The sequence below is a fragment of the Protomyctophum parallelum genome, assembly GCF_964188405.1.
Source record: "Protomyctophum parallelum genome assembly, chromosome: 12".
NCBI lineage: Eukaryota > Metazoa > Chordata > Actinopteri > Myctophiformes > Myctophidae > Protomyctophum > Protomyctophum parallelum.
The window spans coordinates 9,672,679-9,691,105 of NC_139712.1; the positions used below are offsets into that span (position 1 = coordinate 9,672,679).

Here is an 18,427-nt window from a genome sequence, read left to right on the forward strand (position 1 = left end):
ACTATTTTGAAAAACATTTTTGAATAGTTCAAATAGCCAAGCTCACGTGTCAATGTAGATTGGCTATTTGAACTATTAAAAAAATATTTTCAAAATAGTAAAAAAAAAAAAGAAAAAAAAGGCAAAGTAGTTTAGGTATAAGGGGTTTAGCATGGACGGAAATAGAGCCCTTAGTCTTGGTCATAATGCAATGTTAATTCTGCCGGAAAATATTTTGTCTTAGTCTTATGAATAACACACCGTTTAGCCTCAGTCCCATTTAGTCTTCTGAAAAGCCTTAAAGGTTTTATGACATTCATTTTCATTTCTTTTTCTTTTTTCTTTTAGGTTTTATGACCTCAATTACATCCAAAAAACCTGAACTTTGAACATTCAGTGGATTTTCTGTGGTCTGAAGTTTTCTTTGGGGTTTGGAAGCCTTTTGAGCTACAATGAAAACAGGCAACACAGTGAAAACAGTGACATCTGCTGGCAAATCCCATTGACATATATGGGGATTTGCAGGGTCTTACATCACTTACTGCCGGCAAATCAGAGCACCTGTTTGAGCCAGAAAACCCCCAGATCACAGAAAATCTACTGAATGTTAAAAGTTCATGTTTTTTGGGTGCAATTGAGATTAGAAAACCTAAAAAAAAAAGAACAATTCCAAAACCTTTTTTTTTAATGTCACAATCCCTTTAAGTCTTAAAGAACGCAGGCGTTAACTAGTTGCTTGGATCAACGACAGGTCTCCTCCAGGTCTGCTCAAGAGGGGGCGCAACAACGCAAAAGCATACAAAAAATAAGCTAAACAGTATCCAGGTCTGGTGGTGGGTCGCGGACGCACGAAACGAGCACGCGCGCAACAAATTCACAGGACCGCGCTCACATAAATATGCATTGTCGTACAGAGACTCCTCCCCAGAGAGGCCTAACTTATAGGCGCGTTATATTACTTTACACGTTTGAAAGGCCCTTTAGTCAACTAAATGAACACTGCGCCCAACAAGGTAAGTCTTTACAGATCCGTTTACATTCTCCGTGAATGAAATAAGTGTCGCGATTGGTCGATAAGGATCATTATATTAGATAATAAATACAATACAACAGTCATTTCTCAACACGTTCTCTGCGTTGGGTCGTGTGACCAGGCTGTTCTCCTCGAAAATGAGGCTAATTTCTTTGTGACTCCGTTCAGCAAAGACCCTGGGCGAGAGGACACGATGCGATTCACAGAGCGGGCGCACGAAGACCCGTCGCTCTATAACGAACTTCAGTGGGCCGTCGAGAAGGTCTACGGGCAGCCCTCTCGCGCTGGCCAAGACCCACGCTTGTAGAGTGCATCGTCGGAGGTGGCGGGATTTCGGCCGGAAATACGGAAATTACGTTGACGCTTTTACACTGTGAATGACACAAGCGTTGCGATTGGTCGAAGACTATGGTATGGGGGGGGGGAAATACATCGGACGGATGTCGCGGTCCGACAGTTTCTGCCGATACACTCTCTCTGCCTTAGGTTTTGGGCCGTAGCTTTTCTCTTCGCAGACGAGTAGGGCTACAAGGCCCTCCAGGAACAAGGACCCCATCCACGTCAGCCCTCCATCTGCCACTGCTGTGCCTCGGAGCCGTCGCAGATCGCCATGGCGACGTAGCCCTTGGCTCCCATTGGCTGAAGCATGGACAGGCACTGACCAACCGAGACCTGGTACAGTCGATTAGACTTCTACAGGGGAGCGAGAGAGAGAGAGAGAGAGAGAGAGAGAGAGAGAGAGAGAGGCAAAAAAGTTAAACATTTTCAACTCAAATACTCAGTGAAACTTGTGTGTCGTTTTAGTCTTTTACGTTTAACCCATTCTGACCTGAGATCAGATTCATACGAGGTTTCCACTGGACACACACTGGTCTGATGAACCCATTCTGACCTGAGATCAGATTCTAAAAATGTCAGTCGTTCTTCGATTTTTCAAAAAATAGCAGACCTACAAGCTCATAGCGCGCCACTCGGTGGCGCGCTATGAGCTTGTAGATCTGCTATTTTTCAATAGCTAAAGCATAACATGATGCTAACACCAAAATGGGTTCCCGTTCAGAATGGGTTAAAACAGGACCATGTGTAATGCACCGTCCTGCCATCATCTTGAATTAGATTCATGCGGACGTGCTGATTGTGTTTTTGTGTGACGGGACATAATTAAGATTGGACTTTTTAAGGTTATTTTGACATAAAAAATAAACACTTCATTTTTTTTCCTGCGCAGCTATTGTTCATTAATTATATCTCCTGCATGACCACCCATATGCTCCAATAGTGTGAAAAATATATTATTTTTCATTGCATGAGGTCATTAAATAAACACAAGATTGTTCAGTGTACATCTGTTATTTTTTAAATGTTTTTAGGAAGTTTTAGGGAATTTTCAGATGGTTGGTCAGCCATTAATCAGACCAGTGTGTGTCCAGCGGAAGCCTCGTATGAATCTGATCTCAGGTCAGAATGGGTTAAACGCGTATCAACTCGGGGGTCCTTGACACACAAAGAGCAGTTTGAGAAGGAAGCACTGCGTCGTCATCTTACCCCCAGATCCCACTGCTGGGGAGCCTCCAGATCCATGACACTTACCCCCAGATCCCACTGCTGGGGAGGCTCCAGATCCATGACACTTACCCCCAGATCCCACTGCTGAGAGCCCCCAGATCCGTGACACTTACCCCCAGATCCATGACACTTACCCCCAGATCCGTGACACTTACCCCCAGATCCATGACACTTACCCCCAGATCCATGACACTTCCATGACACTTTCCCACTGCTGAGAGCCCCCAGATCCATGACACTTACCCCCAGATCCATGACACTTACCCCCAGAGCCATGACACTTACCCCCAGAGCCATGACACTTACCCCCAGATCCATGACACTTACCCCCAGAGCCATGACACTTACCCCCAGATCCCACTGCTGAGAGCCCCCAGATCCATGACACTTACCCCCAGATCCATGACACTTACCCCCAGAGCCATGACACTTACCCCCAGAGCCATGACACTTACCCCCAGATCCATGACACTTACCCCCAGAGCCATGACACTTACCCCCAGATCCCACTGCTGAGAGCCCCCAGATCCATGACACTTACCCCCAGAGCCATGACACTTACCCCCAGAGCCATGACACTTACCCCCAGATCCATGACACTTACCCCCAGATCCATGACACTTACCCCCAGATCCCACTGCTGAGAGCCCCCAGATCCATGACACTTACCCCCAGATCCATGACACTTCCATGACACTTACCCCCAGATCCATGACACTTACCCCCAGATCCATGACACTTACCCCCAGATCCCACTGCTGAGAGCCCCCAGATCCATGACACTTACCCCCAGATCCCACTGCTGAGAGCCCCCAGAGCCATGACACTTACCCCCAGATCCATGACACTTACCCCCAGATCCATGACACTTACCCCCAGATCCCACTGCTGAGAGCCCCCAGAGCCATGACACTTACCCCCAGATCCCACTGCTGAGAGCCCCCAGAGCCGTGACACTTACCCCCAGAGCCATGACACTTACCCCCAGAGCCATGACACTTACCCCCAGAGCCATGACACTTACCCCCAGAGCCATGACACTTACCCCCAGATCCCACTGCTGAGAGCCCCCAGATCCATGACACTTACCCCCAGATCCATGACACTTACCCCCAGATCCGTGACACTTACCCCCAGATCCGTGACACTTACCCCCAGAGCCGTGACACTTACCCCCAGAGCCGTGACACTTACCCCCAGAGCCATGACACTTACCCCCAGATCCGTGACACTTACCCCCAGAGCCGTGACACTTACCCCCAGAGCCGTGACACTTACCCCCAGATCCATGACACTTACCCCCAGATCCCACTGCTGAGAGCCCCCAGATCCATGACACTTACCCCCAGATCCCACTGCTGAGAGCCCCCAGATCCATGACACTTACCCCCAGATCCCACTGCTGAGAGCCCCCAGAGCCGTGACACTTCATCAGACGAGGGGTGTCAGCGGAGCGCACCTCCGACACGTCCAGACACAGCAGCCCGGCGAGAACCAACTCACTGTCCTCGTTGTAGGACCACACCTGCACACACGCACGGGCACACGCACACAGGCACACACACACACACGCACACAGGCACACACACAATGTGTCAGTGAATATTTCGCATCAGATCATTGGTGTACAGTGGTGTCCCCTTCGTCTGTACCAGGCTAAAACCTAGAGGTACCTATCAAAGCCTTTCATGTGAAAGGTACCTCTGGAAGCCACACCTCTGATGGATGTGGTTTAGTCTTAGACTGCATGGATTATTCGATAAGGTCTCAATACCTTATTGTGAATCTCAAACTATATTGAGATTCTGCGATTCAACGGTCGTTGCGATTCGTGTGCGATGTGTGTGTGTGTGTGTGTCCCCACCTGTTCAGGGTCTTGCGGGTCACATGATCTCAGCACCACAGCCCCTCCCTTCTGACTGGCTCTGCCCTGAGCCGCCAAACAATGACCTGAGAAAACATTCACTATCTGTACGCACGCACGCACGCACGCGCGCACGCACGCACGCACGCACACACACACACACGCACACACACACACACACACACACACACACACACACACACACACACACACACACACACACACACACACACACACACACACACACACACACACACACACACACACACACACACACACACACACACACACACACACACACACACACACACACACACACACACACACACACACACACACACACACACACACACACACACACACACACACACACACACACACACACACACACACACACACACACACACACACACACACACACACACACACACACACACACACACACACACACACACACACACACACACACACACACACACACACACACACACACACACACACACACACACACACACCATGAAAAATGCTTGCAACCCTTATTTTGAAGAGCCGAAATGATCCGTAACCGGGTGTTACGATGACATAATGCCGCGTGTGGCGTCTTGACCGGTTGTCGTTCTCTCGCTCGGTTCAGAAAAACACCCGACCGCGAGTATCACAGCGCCCCCTGCTGTCGGCCGCTGAAAGAAACCTCGTTTTCGCCGATTTGGAGATACATACAGGCCATTGAAAAGCAGCACATAAGAGGGCAAGTGGACGCACTGACAAAGGATCTACAAGCTCATAGCGAGCTTGTAGGTCAGCTATTTTAGAAAAATCTTAATTTTTGGGGTCGGGCCTAAATGGGATAACTATACCCGGCCACACACACAAAAGATCTGAGACAGACAGACAGACAGACAGACAGACAGACACCCACCCGTCCAGACAGACAGACACCCAGACAGACAGACAGACAGACACCCGTCCAGACAGACAGACAGACAGACAGACAGACAGACACCCAGACAGACAGACAGACAGACAGACCCACCCGACCAGACTGCAGCACGGCGGCCCGCCTCAGGCCCTTGTTGAACTGCTGCCTCTGCTGGACCTTGTCGCTGCCGTGAGTCATCTCCGGGTAGACGCTCTCCAGGTACCAGCGGAACGAGTGGCACTTCAGCCTATCGCGGAGCGCCACCCGCTCGCTGATGTCACCGTAGTCCCGCCCACGCAGCTCCGGACGCAGGGACAGATACTGCTCCTGATTGGACGAACGAGTCACACGGTCATTTTAAAACCCATTCTGACCCGAGATCAGATTCTAAAAATTAATGTCTTCTACATCCTGACAAGTTTTCCATTCTGACCTGAGATCAAGATTCTAAAAATGTCTTCTACATCCTGACAAGTTTTCCATTCTGACCCGAGATCAGATTCTAAAAATGTCTTCTACATCCCGACAAGTTTTCCATTCTGACCTGAGATCAGATTAAAAAAATGTGTCTAAATATATATTTTGTTTTATCCCACGATTTTGTAACCCATTTTTCACCATTTGTGACCCCACACGATGTACAGACTGCCATCGCGCAAGTTGCAACTGTTCAGGACAGCTGAAAAACTTTTTTATTTTTCCTTTTTAATTTTTCTGTCTAAAATGATCTGAAGCTATATTATTATTCATTTAATGTTTGAGCAGGTCTGAAATAAATGTCAGAGCTTGACTATGCATGTAAACATGACATAATTGTATTAATGTTTAAGTGTAATGATGTTATTGACCGGATTATCCGTAGTCCTCCAGCCGTTAGCTTAAAAAGCTAATAGTATAAGCATTACTAAAGCCAATGTATTGCGGTAAATGCGTCATGTCCGCGGTAAATTACTTATACAAGTGAGTCGCGTTATATTTACCTTAAATACCAGCCAGAGTACATTCCAAATAAACAATTATTAGCCACGTTATGTTGCTATATCAGTTTAATTAATAAGAAACATTATTTTTCTTCTTCGTTTGTATAAGGGGAAATCCGCATTTTCTTCTTTGTTTTTGTGAAATGTTGAGTGACGGCCTGAGATTGGCTAATGCCGTAAGACGCAGGCGCCTGTGATTGGCTTTGGCTGTGTTTTACTCCCTTATTGATCCTTATTTCAGCGACAGAAACAGCTGCTTGGGTGTGTGGCGTTTAATGAACATGGAAGCCGAAAAGAACACGATGGACCCTGCTGCTAGACGTGATTTTATCGCTAAAATAATTTGTACGCTACTTAACATGTTGAGGGCAGAAGGTTTGAGACCAAGCCATCAATTAGAATTGGATAAGGAGCTCGAGGAGTTTTTGGATATGGATGACGGTGATGTTGGAAGTCTGACAGAGGAAGATGATTCGGACGAAGAATCCAGTTTGCCAGGAGATATTGACGATGTTCGTGTATTTGAAAATGATGACACGGACTGTAACATTGTCACAGTGGAGGAAAATATCCACGAGGAGACATTAGCGAACGAGGTCGTCCATCCTATTAGAGAAAATGAACTCGATACAATCCTAAACTTCAAGTGTAGATGCACAAAGCGCCAGGCAAATAAAGAGAACATTTCCGCATTTAGCTGAAAACGGGCTTAGTAGCCTACTATTCGGCTAGCGGCAGGAGCTAACGGCTAACAGTCCAGTAGCCCTGGATGTCCCTTCCAAAGCCCGCAGATATTCTCACTCCCGTGAGAGGATTTTCAAATCCCAGCAAAAAAACAAAACGATTTGTAGCTGTTGCAAAAGACACAAATCTACAGAGCTACAAATAAGATGAACTGGTTTCAACAACTACAAAGATTCAAAGCTACAAATACGCTGTGTATCTTTGTTTTTGTTCCCCTCTATTGAGAACAAAGGGACATTTAATTAAAACTATGTGGTAACTGCATTATGTATTCATCTTTGTCTACTATTTGAATCTACCCCAATAACATAATGGGTGCTAAAAACATTGTCATTTTCCAGTTACTATAGTTACTTTATAGATTTTGATAATTATTATAAAACATGCATTAACCACTTCAACCTTATATTCATTAGTATGAATAGGGTAGTAGTACTTAACTTAAGTAAATCAATTGGGTAATTTATAGTAGGTTATAGGCCTACTACTTTTTTTAATTTGACACTTTTATAAAGGCTAATTTCCTTACTATACCCTGACCCAGAATTAAATATAATAGCTTCACTCTTGTTTTCGACTCAATACTGCCCCACCTGGGGGGGTAGAGTACCGCAGTTTAGCAATGAAGAGGAAACAGCGCCCCCAAATGCCACTGACCACGGAACTGCATCTTTGAAGACCAAATTCTCAGATTGCTGTAGCTCTGCAAGACATTACACTATAAGCCATATCTCCAAAACTAGTGGGTCAAACTGCACAACCAATATGTCAATTTGAAGCTATGATTCCCTGCTTTCATATGACATGATAAAAACAAAAATTAAAAAAGTCCAATGGCAGTCTCTCGATCAAGACTGGTCACATTTGTCAATCATCTAATGTGATCCTGGGCTCTACACACCCTCCACCAACCTAGTCCCCATATATGGGGGACAAGGGGAGCGCAACGGACTTGAACTCACGCTTCCTTCATGCCTGAGTGTCCAAGTTGCTCCTTTACACCTGACAGGGGGGAGTTTCCCTGGTTGGACGTAGCGCGTGGAAGGAACACGTTATTCCAACCAGTTCCTTTCCCCTCCATCAGGCGCCCCGGCTGGCCAGGGGGAGGCAGTTTAGTGACCAGGATTACTGCATGTTTTTTGTGAAGGTACCTACCCTAGGGGACACGGGGAGAACATGTGAGGGTACCTACCCTAGGGGACACGGGGAGAACATGCAAACTCCACACAGAAAGGCCCTTTCGCCAACCCCGCCTTCGGGTATATGGGCACTGATGACGCGGAGAAGGAAACACGCCGCCAGCACCCACAGCGTCCCGAGCGGGAATCGAACCCAGGACCTTCTAGCTGTGAGGCGACAGCACTACCAACTGTGCCACCGTGCCCCACTTTGCGTGTCTGTGTGTGTGTACCCCATGTTGATGATTTGATTGGCTGAGCAACGTGTGTGTGTACCCCCATAGCGATGACTCGATTGGCCGAGCAATGTGCGTGTGTACCTACCTTATACTCGTCCATCCAAACGTGCGCCAGCCGCAGTGAATTGTGGGCCATGGTGTCCTGGCCGCCCGGCGACCCGTACGGACGTCTCTTCCTGAAGATGTGACCCACTCTGGAGCACGGAACTATCAGCAGCTGCCCTCCGCACATCCAGAGCTGACAGAGAGAGAGAGAGAGAGAGAGAGAGAGAGAGAGACAGAGAGAGAGGAGGAACTATTAGCAGCTGCCCTCCGCACATCCAGAGCTGACAGAGAGAGAGAGAGAGAGAGAGAGAGAGAGAGAGAGAGAGAGAGAGAGAGAGAGAGAGAGACAGAGAGAGAGGAGGAACTATTAGCAGCTGCCCTCCGCACATCCAGAGCTGACAGAGAGAGAGAGAGACAGAGAGAGAGGAGGAACTATTAGCAGCTGCCCTCCGCACATCCAGAGCTGACAGAGAGAGAGAGAGAGAGAGAGAGAGAGAGAGAGAGAGAGAGAGAGAGAGAGAGAGAGAGAGACAGAGAGAGAGGAGGAACTATTAGCAGCTGCCCTCCGCACATCCAGAGCTGACAGAGAGAGAGAGAGAGAGAGAGAGAGAGAGAGAGAGAGACAGAGAGACAGAGAGAGACAGAGAGACAGAGAGACAGAGAGGAGGAACTATTAGCAGCTGCCCTCCACACATCCAGAGCTGACACACAGAGAGAGAGAGAGAGAGAGAGAGAGAGAGAGAGAGAGAGAGAGAGAGAGAGAGAGAGAGAGGAGGAACTATTAGCAGCTGCCCTCCACACATCCAGAGCTGACACAGAGAGAGAGAGAGAGGAGGAACTATTAGCAGCTGCCCTCTGCACACCCAGATCCGACACTATGGCCCCTTTTCCACCAGTTGGGAACCGATTCAGTTCTTTTTGGTTCTTAGTCCATGAGCCAGATTTCCAACATTGGAACGGAATTATGAATTGAGTGGGAAAAACTATACCTATATTAAATATCACCATGAAACTCCCCCAGTTGATTACTTGCACAAAGACAATGATTGTAATGCATTACAAATATTACAATTTTCAATATGCAAGTTAGGCATTATATAGGGAGAATATGCAAACTAATTAAAATATGAAAAAGCTACTACTGTGGAAGGGTAATTAGCAGCTGCCCTTCCGCACATCCAGACAAGAGGAACTATTGGCCCATTAAAACCACAATTACATAACAAGGACTCTAGTTCACATGAAGGTAGCTAAAATTGCCGATCTACAGGCGCAATTTGACCCCAATGGGAACAGGTTCAGTTCTCTTTGGTTTTTAGTCCATGAGCCAGAGCTCCAAAATTGGTGGGAAAACTATACCCTATATTAGATTGTTTATAGGATCAATACAAGTAAATCAATACATGATAACCCTTCAACAGTAGTAGCTTTACCCTATTTTCGATTATTTTGCATATTCTCCTACATAATGCCTCATTTGTATATTAAAAAATGTAAAATTTGTAATACAATAAATCATTGTCTTTGTGTAAAGTACTCAATTGGGGAAATTTCATGGTGATAACAATCTAATATAGGTATGGTTTTGCACAATCAAATCATAGTTAACGTTTCAACGCTCCACACGTCCCAAACTCTTCTCCCTTCTGGCTCCAAAACTGTGGAATGCACTTCCCATTGCAGTCAGAACTGCAGCATCACTCCCAATCTTCCGCCGTAGTCTGAAAACCCACCTTTTCAGACTCCATCATGGCCCATAGCTCTTACCCTAGCCTACCCCCTTAGATAGCATTTCTGTAGACTTACCGTAGATAGCATTTGATACAGACTTATAGCATGTTATGTAGACAGCACTATAATTGCATTGTATGTAGTCATAGCACGTCATAGTACACATGTATAGCATAGTAGTATATATGTATAGCTTCATTATATAGATATTCCACTGTTACTTTCTTAGCTTACGCATGTTTCATGATAAATGTTTTTATGTGATGTATTCCCATGCTTTTTTGTTCTTGCTTAATGTAAGTCGCTCTGGATTAAGAGCGTCTGCTAAATGCCTACATTGTAAATTGTAATTTGTAATTGTGGAGCTCTGGCTCATGGACTAAAAAACAAAAAAGAACTGAACTGGTTCCCATTGGGAACCAACCGGTGGAAAAGAACTGAACCGGTTCCCATTGGGAACCAACAGGTGGAAAAGAACTGAACCAGTTCCCATTGGGAACCAACCGGTGGTGTAAGTGCTGTTATTAAAATGTTTACTTTAAAATGGCTAAAATACAACAATTCATGGTCATAAGTTCATAAAGGATAATTCATAGCAAGTTCATGATGTACAATAAATATGTGGTTCATAATTGATTTCACATAAGGTTAAAATGTAAAAACATGTGATGATAACTTTGAGGCAGAACCAAGTTCTCTGTCTGTCAGTAGTAACACTGGACCATGATTGACTGATTGAGGCATGATTGCCTGGCATTGCACACAGGTGCTACGAACCTTTGTCTCACTCATTCAGACTCTGGTCTACACAAGGAAGCAGCACACTGAGCACACAGTTCAGTGTGTTACATACTTTAAAGGAGAATTCCATGCTAGAATGCTTTCTTATCTTTCTTACCTTTATTTGTAGTTGTTACTTCGCCACCAAAGAGGTCCAGGTGTTTTTTTGTGCAATAACTCCTTATTGGCTATTTCCCTTACCATAAGCCCTAAACGAATTGCATTGCATTGCATGGGAATTGAATGGGGCTATGGGGTGTTATGCTAATTCGCTTATTTCCATCGAAAGAAGTAGTAAAATGTGCCGCTTGGGATATTATTTACATTATGAAGAGAGGATATATACAAAGAAATTATAATTTTAAGCGATGGAAATAAGCGAATTAGCACAACACCCCATAGCCCCATTCAATTCCCATTCCATTCAATGCAATTCATTGGGGGCTTATGGTAGGGGAAATAGCCAATAAGGAGCTTTTGCACAAAATAACACCTGGACCTCTTTGGTGGTGACGTAACAACTACAAATATAGGTAAGAAAGCCTTTTAGTATGGAATTCTCCCGGACACCGGGCACCCATTTTGGTGTCGGCATCATGTTATGCTTTAGCTATTTAAAAATAGCAGATCTACAAGCTCATATCGCGCCACCGAGTGGCGCGATACGAGCTTGTAGGTCTGCTATTTTTTTGAAAAATCGAAGAACGACTGACATTTTTTTAGAATCTGATCTCAGGTCAGAATGGGTTAATCAGACCAGTGTGTGTCCTAGTGGAAACCTCGTATGAATCTGATCTCAGGTCAGAATGGGTTAATGTCTCAAAGACAGACGGTCAAAAGGACATTCAAAGGACTCTAAGCAACTCAAAATGCAAGAACCTTTTCCACGACAAGCGGCCAACGAGGTATTATACGTTTAGATTAGTATTTGTTGCGTTGCTTTTTTTGATGGACACGTTTCACCTGCGCATCGCGCATTTCCTCGTATGTTTCTGTTTGGTCAATATGTACTGCGATGCACTTTGTTTGACTGATTTATGTGTTTATTATTTTCGTGTGAACTTACAGTTCTCACGGCATGGGACAGAGGGATGAGAAGAATGCCTGACAATAAATGCCCGTTTACAAAGAACCCCACCTGTGTCGTAAATGTTGTGAGAAGAGCTACAGGTGGGAAAGGGGGCCTTTGTGAGCTTGTGGATGTGCCCGTCTTTGTGTGTGTTCGTGTGTGCGTGTGTACGTGTGTGTGTGTGCCGTCTTCACCCTGAAGGAAATCTCCAAGTTCTCTCCGCCCCAGATGTCCATCCCGGCATCGTATTGGCCCAGCTCGTTGAAATACTTCCTGTTTATAGCAAACAGACCGCCTGCCATGGTGGGAGACCTTGAGAGGAAGACAGGTATATATACAGGCAGACCATTAGAACATTATTATGAGTCATATATACAATATTTGACCTAGTCTGTCTGTCTGTCTGTCATCTGATGCATAGTCTAGGGCAGGGGTCCTCAAAGTGAGGTCCAGGGACTCACAGGGGCTGAGGGGGGGTCCTTGGAGGCCCCAGCGAAATTTGACCTGAGATCAGATTAAAAAAAATGTCTTCTAAATCACAGTTTTCTGCTACGTTTCCATGTCAGTCGTTTTTCGAAAATAGCAAACCTCAGAAATAGCAGACCTACAAGCTCGTAGCGCGCCACTCGGTGGCGCGCTATGAGCTTGTAGGTCTGCTATTTTTCAATAGCTAAAGCATAACACGATGCTAACACCAAAAGGGGTTCCGGCCCCAAAATGGGTTAATACGGCGTCGCAACACTTTAACGACATTGCATAATTTGGCTATTCAAAAATAGCAGATGTACAAGTTCATAGTGCGCTTCCATGGGCTTGTACATCAGCTAATATTGCATTTTTTAGCTAACATTGTTTGATTGATTGAAACATTTATTATTGAAAAGAGCATCGAGGTTCACCCTCATTTGCAATGCTGCCGAGATTACACACACACACACACACACACACACACACACACACACACACACACACACACACAAAATCAACAATTAATTAAAATAAAACACAAAACAAAAACAAACAAGTGAGGCATATAGAAATAGTGAAATTAATCAGCGGAAATAGTCAATAGTCTCAATACGTTAAAAACACACACACATACAAATACATATTGAGGTATAGGGAGGTTCAAGAGCAGGTTATTACATTGTCCATAGAATATTGGGGTATTCATTTAAATAGCGTTTGTTGTAGAGTGTTCCATGAAATGGGGGCATCGAAGCAGAAAGCAGATTTTCATATGCACTCTGCCCCCCCCACACCCCCCCCCCCCCGCACACACACACACACACACACACACGTGTAGCCTGCCCTGTAGTTGCACGCAGACTAACATAAAACACAAAATGCCCAGAGCAAAAGCAAACTCAAACTCTTCTGCTTATGAAGAGAGAAAAGACGTCCAGCTTCTCTCTCTCAGAGGACTCAAAAAGAATGACTGAGGCAGCCTGCAAGCACAGGCAGAGTTAAAGGACCACTTCACCACTTTTCAACCTATCTTCATATAATAGGTCCTCACTAATAATCATGATAAAATGGCACGATTTTTTTTCTACTCAGTCCGTGTCTCATAGGAGGGCTGTGGGCAGTTTAGAAACCGTCTTCCAGTGACATCATCATTAGGCAGATCATTTTTTTTTAGACGTGTTTTTAAATGTTTAGATTTTCATTATCGTGAGAACGATGGCTTCCATTTCCGCACTGCAACTTTTCAGGACTAGAAAGCCTGCAGTTTCTATTAGCTTGTATTCCCCATCGATGATGTCACTGGAAGACTGGTTTCTGAACTGCCCACGGCCCTCCTATATGAGACACAGACCAAGTAGAGAAAAAAAATACGCCATTTTTTTTCATGATTATTAGCGAGGACCTAGTATTATGAAGATGTGGTCCTTTAATTGACCACACCTGGCTTGTGTGTCAGAGTGACATGAGATCAAAGCAGTCGTTAACGACCACACCTATAGCCTATGCGCGCCAAAAGTCACCTGATGGGCAGCGTGGGGTCTCGGTCCAGCTGGTTCTGGGGCACGGGCTCCCACTTGAAGTGCAGCCCCCAGTTGAAGCCCCCCCTCACCAGGGGGGAGGGGCTGTAGGCCAGCGTGTCGGCCGAGATGATGTCGATGACGGGACAGACGGCCGTCCGCCCGTCCCTCTGCAGCGCGGTCAGCAGGGGCTCCAGCCACGCCTGGTTCACCTCGCAGTGGCTGTCCAGGAACACCAGCACCTCACCTGTACACGTCACACGCACACACCATTTATTTATGTGCACTTAATTGTCTCCACCAGGCCGAAGGCATGGGGGGAGAGTATGTTTTGCACTCCGTCCGTCCGTCCGTGTGTGTGTCCGTCCGTCCGTGTGTCCGTGAGCAGCTAATCTCCGGCACCGTTAACCCGGTCGATGCCAAATTTTGCACACACACTCCCTGGATGCCAACGATGAACCTCTGCCCCAAACTTTCCAGAACGGCCTGTTATAGCGCCACCAGGAGGCCGCTTTGTGCAAAACAAGTTTTTGCACAGTACACCTACAGATTTTGTCCAAACATCGCGCAAATTGGTACACAGTCTCTCTAGAGCCATTCAACGAAACGGGTCTTTCAGATTTCTCACACTCCGTCCTGATTGGTTAAGATTGGCTTCCAAAGTTCACAGGAGTGCTCAGTTTCAAACAAAATGCTGCAAATCATGAACACATCGCGTGATTTCCGTGAAATTGTGCACGCACATTCCCACTAGGCCGAGGAAGAAATGCCACATGAACAATTTCAACTCAGCCTCAAGGTGGCGCTACAACTGGCCGAAAAGTGTTTTACCTCTAACTGCACGGATCTGTGGATAACTTTGTATGCCAACTCCCTAGTTTACTTTTGTTGCCCTTTTATCCAACCACCAGATGAAGGCAAGCTGCAATGTCCTACATTCCTATCCTGGTGGAGACCTGTGCCCAGAAGGGCACTTTTTCTAGTTAACCCTGTAACACCCAGCGTTGCAAAAAAAAAAAAACCCAACATATTTTAATTATTCTTTTTTTTCAATTCTTTTTTCACCTAAACATCATCATTGATGTTCGTTGCAATGCCATTGGTCATGATATTTCCTTCCCTCACAAAGGCTGAAATTCACACAAATTAAAAGTCTCTGGACAATTCTTTAGAATGTTTAACCTATGACCTTTGACCTTTAACTCTGATAAAAGCAAGTAAAATAACTGCAATATATGTTTTTTTTTGTGATCATTAGAATGTCTAGAACATGTTTTATTCATTATTGTGAAAGATATCCCCCAAATGTAAATTATTAATTTATTATTATTTTAATAATTATTATAAATGTGCATAAAATGTGCAAAATATATATATATTTTTTACATAATTTCATCTGATTGAAGTCCTATAGACAGTTAAAGGACCACTTCACCACTTTTCAACCTATCTTCATATAATAGGTCCTCACTAATAATCACTAAAAGCACAGCCCAGCTGAATGGGAATACAAAACAAATGCTGGAAAGCCTCGGGATTATCCGCAAAAGAAGCCGGGCAAGAGGATCCAAAGGATCCAAAGCCGGTAAAAACAGACAGCAAAAAATAACAATTTTAGAAGGACACAGACCGAATCCTAAACATAGGAGGAAACGGGTGAGTGTCCTGTCTGAAATACGCTTTGAAAAACCGGAGCGAGAGCAGCCCCGAATGCCAAAGCTAACCCTCTGTAATGCAAGATCTTTGATAAATAAGACTGACGAATATGAACTATTGCTGCAAACGCTAGATGCAGACATCGGATGCGTGAAACGTGGGCTCACGATAACATACCGGATGATTCGCTGTCGATCAAGGATTACCAGCTCTTTAGGAGAGACAGAAATGGAAAAAGTGGAGGGGGCGTGGCTGTGTACTGTCATGATAGACTGCAGGCAAAAAGGAGAAGGGACCTGGAGAGCGATGACATTGAGTGTGCATGGGTCCAAATACAACCGCGTCGGGTCCCAGCAGTGTCTCAACTATGTTTGTGGGGAATCTGTATCACCCGCCCTGGGCAAACAAAAAACTGTGCCAGGATAGAACTCTGGAGTATTTAATAAACACTATAGACGCAATTAAAGTGTCTTTCCCTAATATGGGATTATATTTATGTGGAGATTTCAACAAATTGCCCACAAAAATGTTAACCTCCTCCCACCCTGATATTCGGCAGGTACTTAAACGCCAGACCCGAGGGCAGGCCATCTTGGACTTGATTTTTACAAATATGGCCAAACTGTACAGTCCCCCATCCACCCTTGCCCCCCTGGGTGCCAGCGACCATAAATGTCTGGTGTTGAGCCCATTAAACACAACAGGGCAGAAACAACAGGTGAAGCGGAGGAGGGGCCGGTTAGTGACTACAGAAAGAAAAGAAGCTCTGTCAACATGCATCGCCATGACCAACTGGTCTGCTGTATATGAGGCCGAGGACATCACCGCCAAGGCAGCAAGTTTTAATAACTATATACAGACAGCAATGGACATATGCATGCCTGTGAGACAGAAAAAAATAACAACTGCGGACAAACCATGGGTGACGGAGAAAATAAAGCAGGCTATAAAGAAAAGACAAAAAGCCCATAATAAATGGGGAAAAGTGGGAAAATGGAGAGAAATCAGAAACTCCGTCCAAAGACTCATACACAAGGCAAAAACCAAATATTATAAAAATGAAATGCAAAATCTAAAGAAAAAGAGTGGTGGGACTTTATAAACAAAGGCCTAGGACGAACTAAATCACCGGAAGTAAAAATCAGAATACAGGGAGTAGAGGAAAATGAAGTTGCAGAAGCTCTGAACAATTTATTTTCCAAATCATGGATTGAGACAACGCCCTATTGTGTCTACCCCTTACCTAGACCTCCCACACAGAGTGACATCTGCAGCATAGGTGAGATGAAGCTAGCCCTTACTCGGCTGGACCCCCGGAAAGCAAGTGGGCCGGACGGCATCCCAACCTGGCTGCTTAAAGAACAGGCAGAGGACCTGGCCCCGGTCATTACACATCTGGCCAACTGCTCTTACCAACAGGGGTGTGTTCCCGATATATGGAAAGAGTCAAATGTCTGTCCCATACCCAAAGGCCAAGACCCTGGCTCAATCTCAGACTGGCGTCCCATCTCTCTAACCTCCTGTGTTGGCAAAATAATAGAACGTTTTGTCTTGAAAAAACGTATGCCCACAGTGCTCAACGTGTGTAAAAACCAATATGCATATCTGCCCAAGCACAGTACCACAACAGCCTTAGTCAGAGCAATGCACACCTGGCTCACTGAGACCGACTCTAAACCAACAATGGTCAGAGTACTGTTGGCAGATATGTCAAAAGCATTTGACCGAATTGACCACGGGACCCTGATGCAAAACATACTGGACTTAGCACTATGCCCATCTCTGACAGCCTGGCTACACAGTTACATCACAGGGAGGAGACAAAGAGTGGCGGCAAATGGGGCCCACAGCCCCTGGATTGAAGTCACATCTGGGGTGCCACAAGGGGGGGGGTCGTCTCCCCATATGTCTTCCTCCTCTATATGGCTACCCAGGACGCTGTGTTTGAGGACACTCTTGATGTTGGATACGCAGATGACATCGGGCTGTCGAGAGCGATTCCCATATCTAGCATCATGTCAGACACATCAATGCGCCTGGAGGCACAAAGGCTGGACGAATGGGCAGAAAAGAACAAAATGATGCTCAACGGGAAAAAGTCGGTTGAACTCAGAATATGTTTCTCACGGAACCCACCACAACCTCCCCCGCTTATGCTGGGGGGACAGGAGGTACCTGTTGTGGAAACATCAAAGTATCTATAGGATACCACCTTGACCAAAACCTGACTGGAGATGTGCACATTGAAAATGCAATAAAAACTGCCTCTAAGCGGCTGCACTATCTCACGGTTATGGCGAGACACGGACTACCTGCAGATGACCTCGTCACCATCTACACCACTCTCATCAGGCCGTGTCTGGAATACAGCTCAGTGCTCCTAGTGGGCTGCTCTAAGAAACAACAGGCAGAGCTAGAGCGAGTCCAGACACGTGCCTGCAAAATCATCAAAAGGAGAGCTGGTAACATCTCACAACCCCTACCATCACTCCAGAGCAGGAGGGAGGAGGCTGCAGTGAAGATGGTCAAGGACATGCACGATGAACAACACCCTCTGCATGACCTGCTACCTCCAACACGAGGCAGCTGCACTGCCAGGACTTTGAGGAACCAACACAAGCTGGCTGAACCCGAACCCAAGGCCAAGACCAACAGGCTG

The 18,427-nt window shown here is 45.8% G+C and overlaps 1 protein-coding gene across 1 annotated transcript in view; it reads right to left on the bottom strand.

Annotated features, from left to right (window-relative positions):
* Positions 1-279: 279 nt before the first annotated feature.
* The window catches only part of LOC310868272 (polypeptide N-acetylgalactosaminyltransferase 11-like), a 35,652-nt gene continuing 17,504 nt past the window's right edge, over positions 280-18,427 (bottom strand). Inside the window, exons 6-12 of the mRNA XM_083778625.1 lie at positions 14,116-14,359; positions 12,322-12,439; positions 8,588-8,740; positions 5,476-5,688; positions 4,443-4,547; positions 3,966-4,103; positions 280-1,705 (exon numbers count right to left, since the gene is read on the bottom strand). Coding sequence (XP_083634751.1) covers positions 1,574-1,705; positions 3,966-4,103; positions 4,443-4,547; positions 5,476-5,688; positions 8,588-8,740; positions 12,322-12,439; positions 14,116-14,359 — 1,103 coding nt within the window. The 3' untranslated portion in view covers positions 280-1,573. The remainder of the gene's footprint in view (positions 1,706-3,965; positions 4,104-4,442; positions 4,548-5,475; positions 5,689-8,587; positions 8,741-12,321; positions 12,440-14,115; positions 14,360-18,427) is intronic.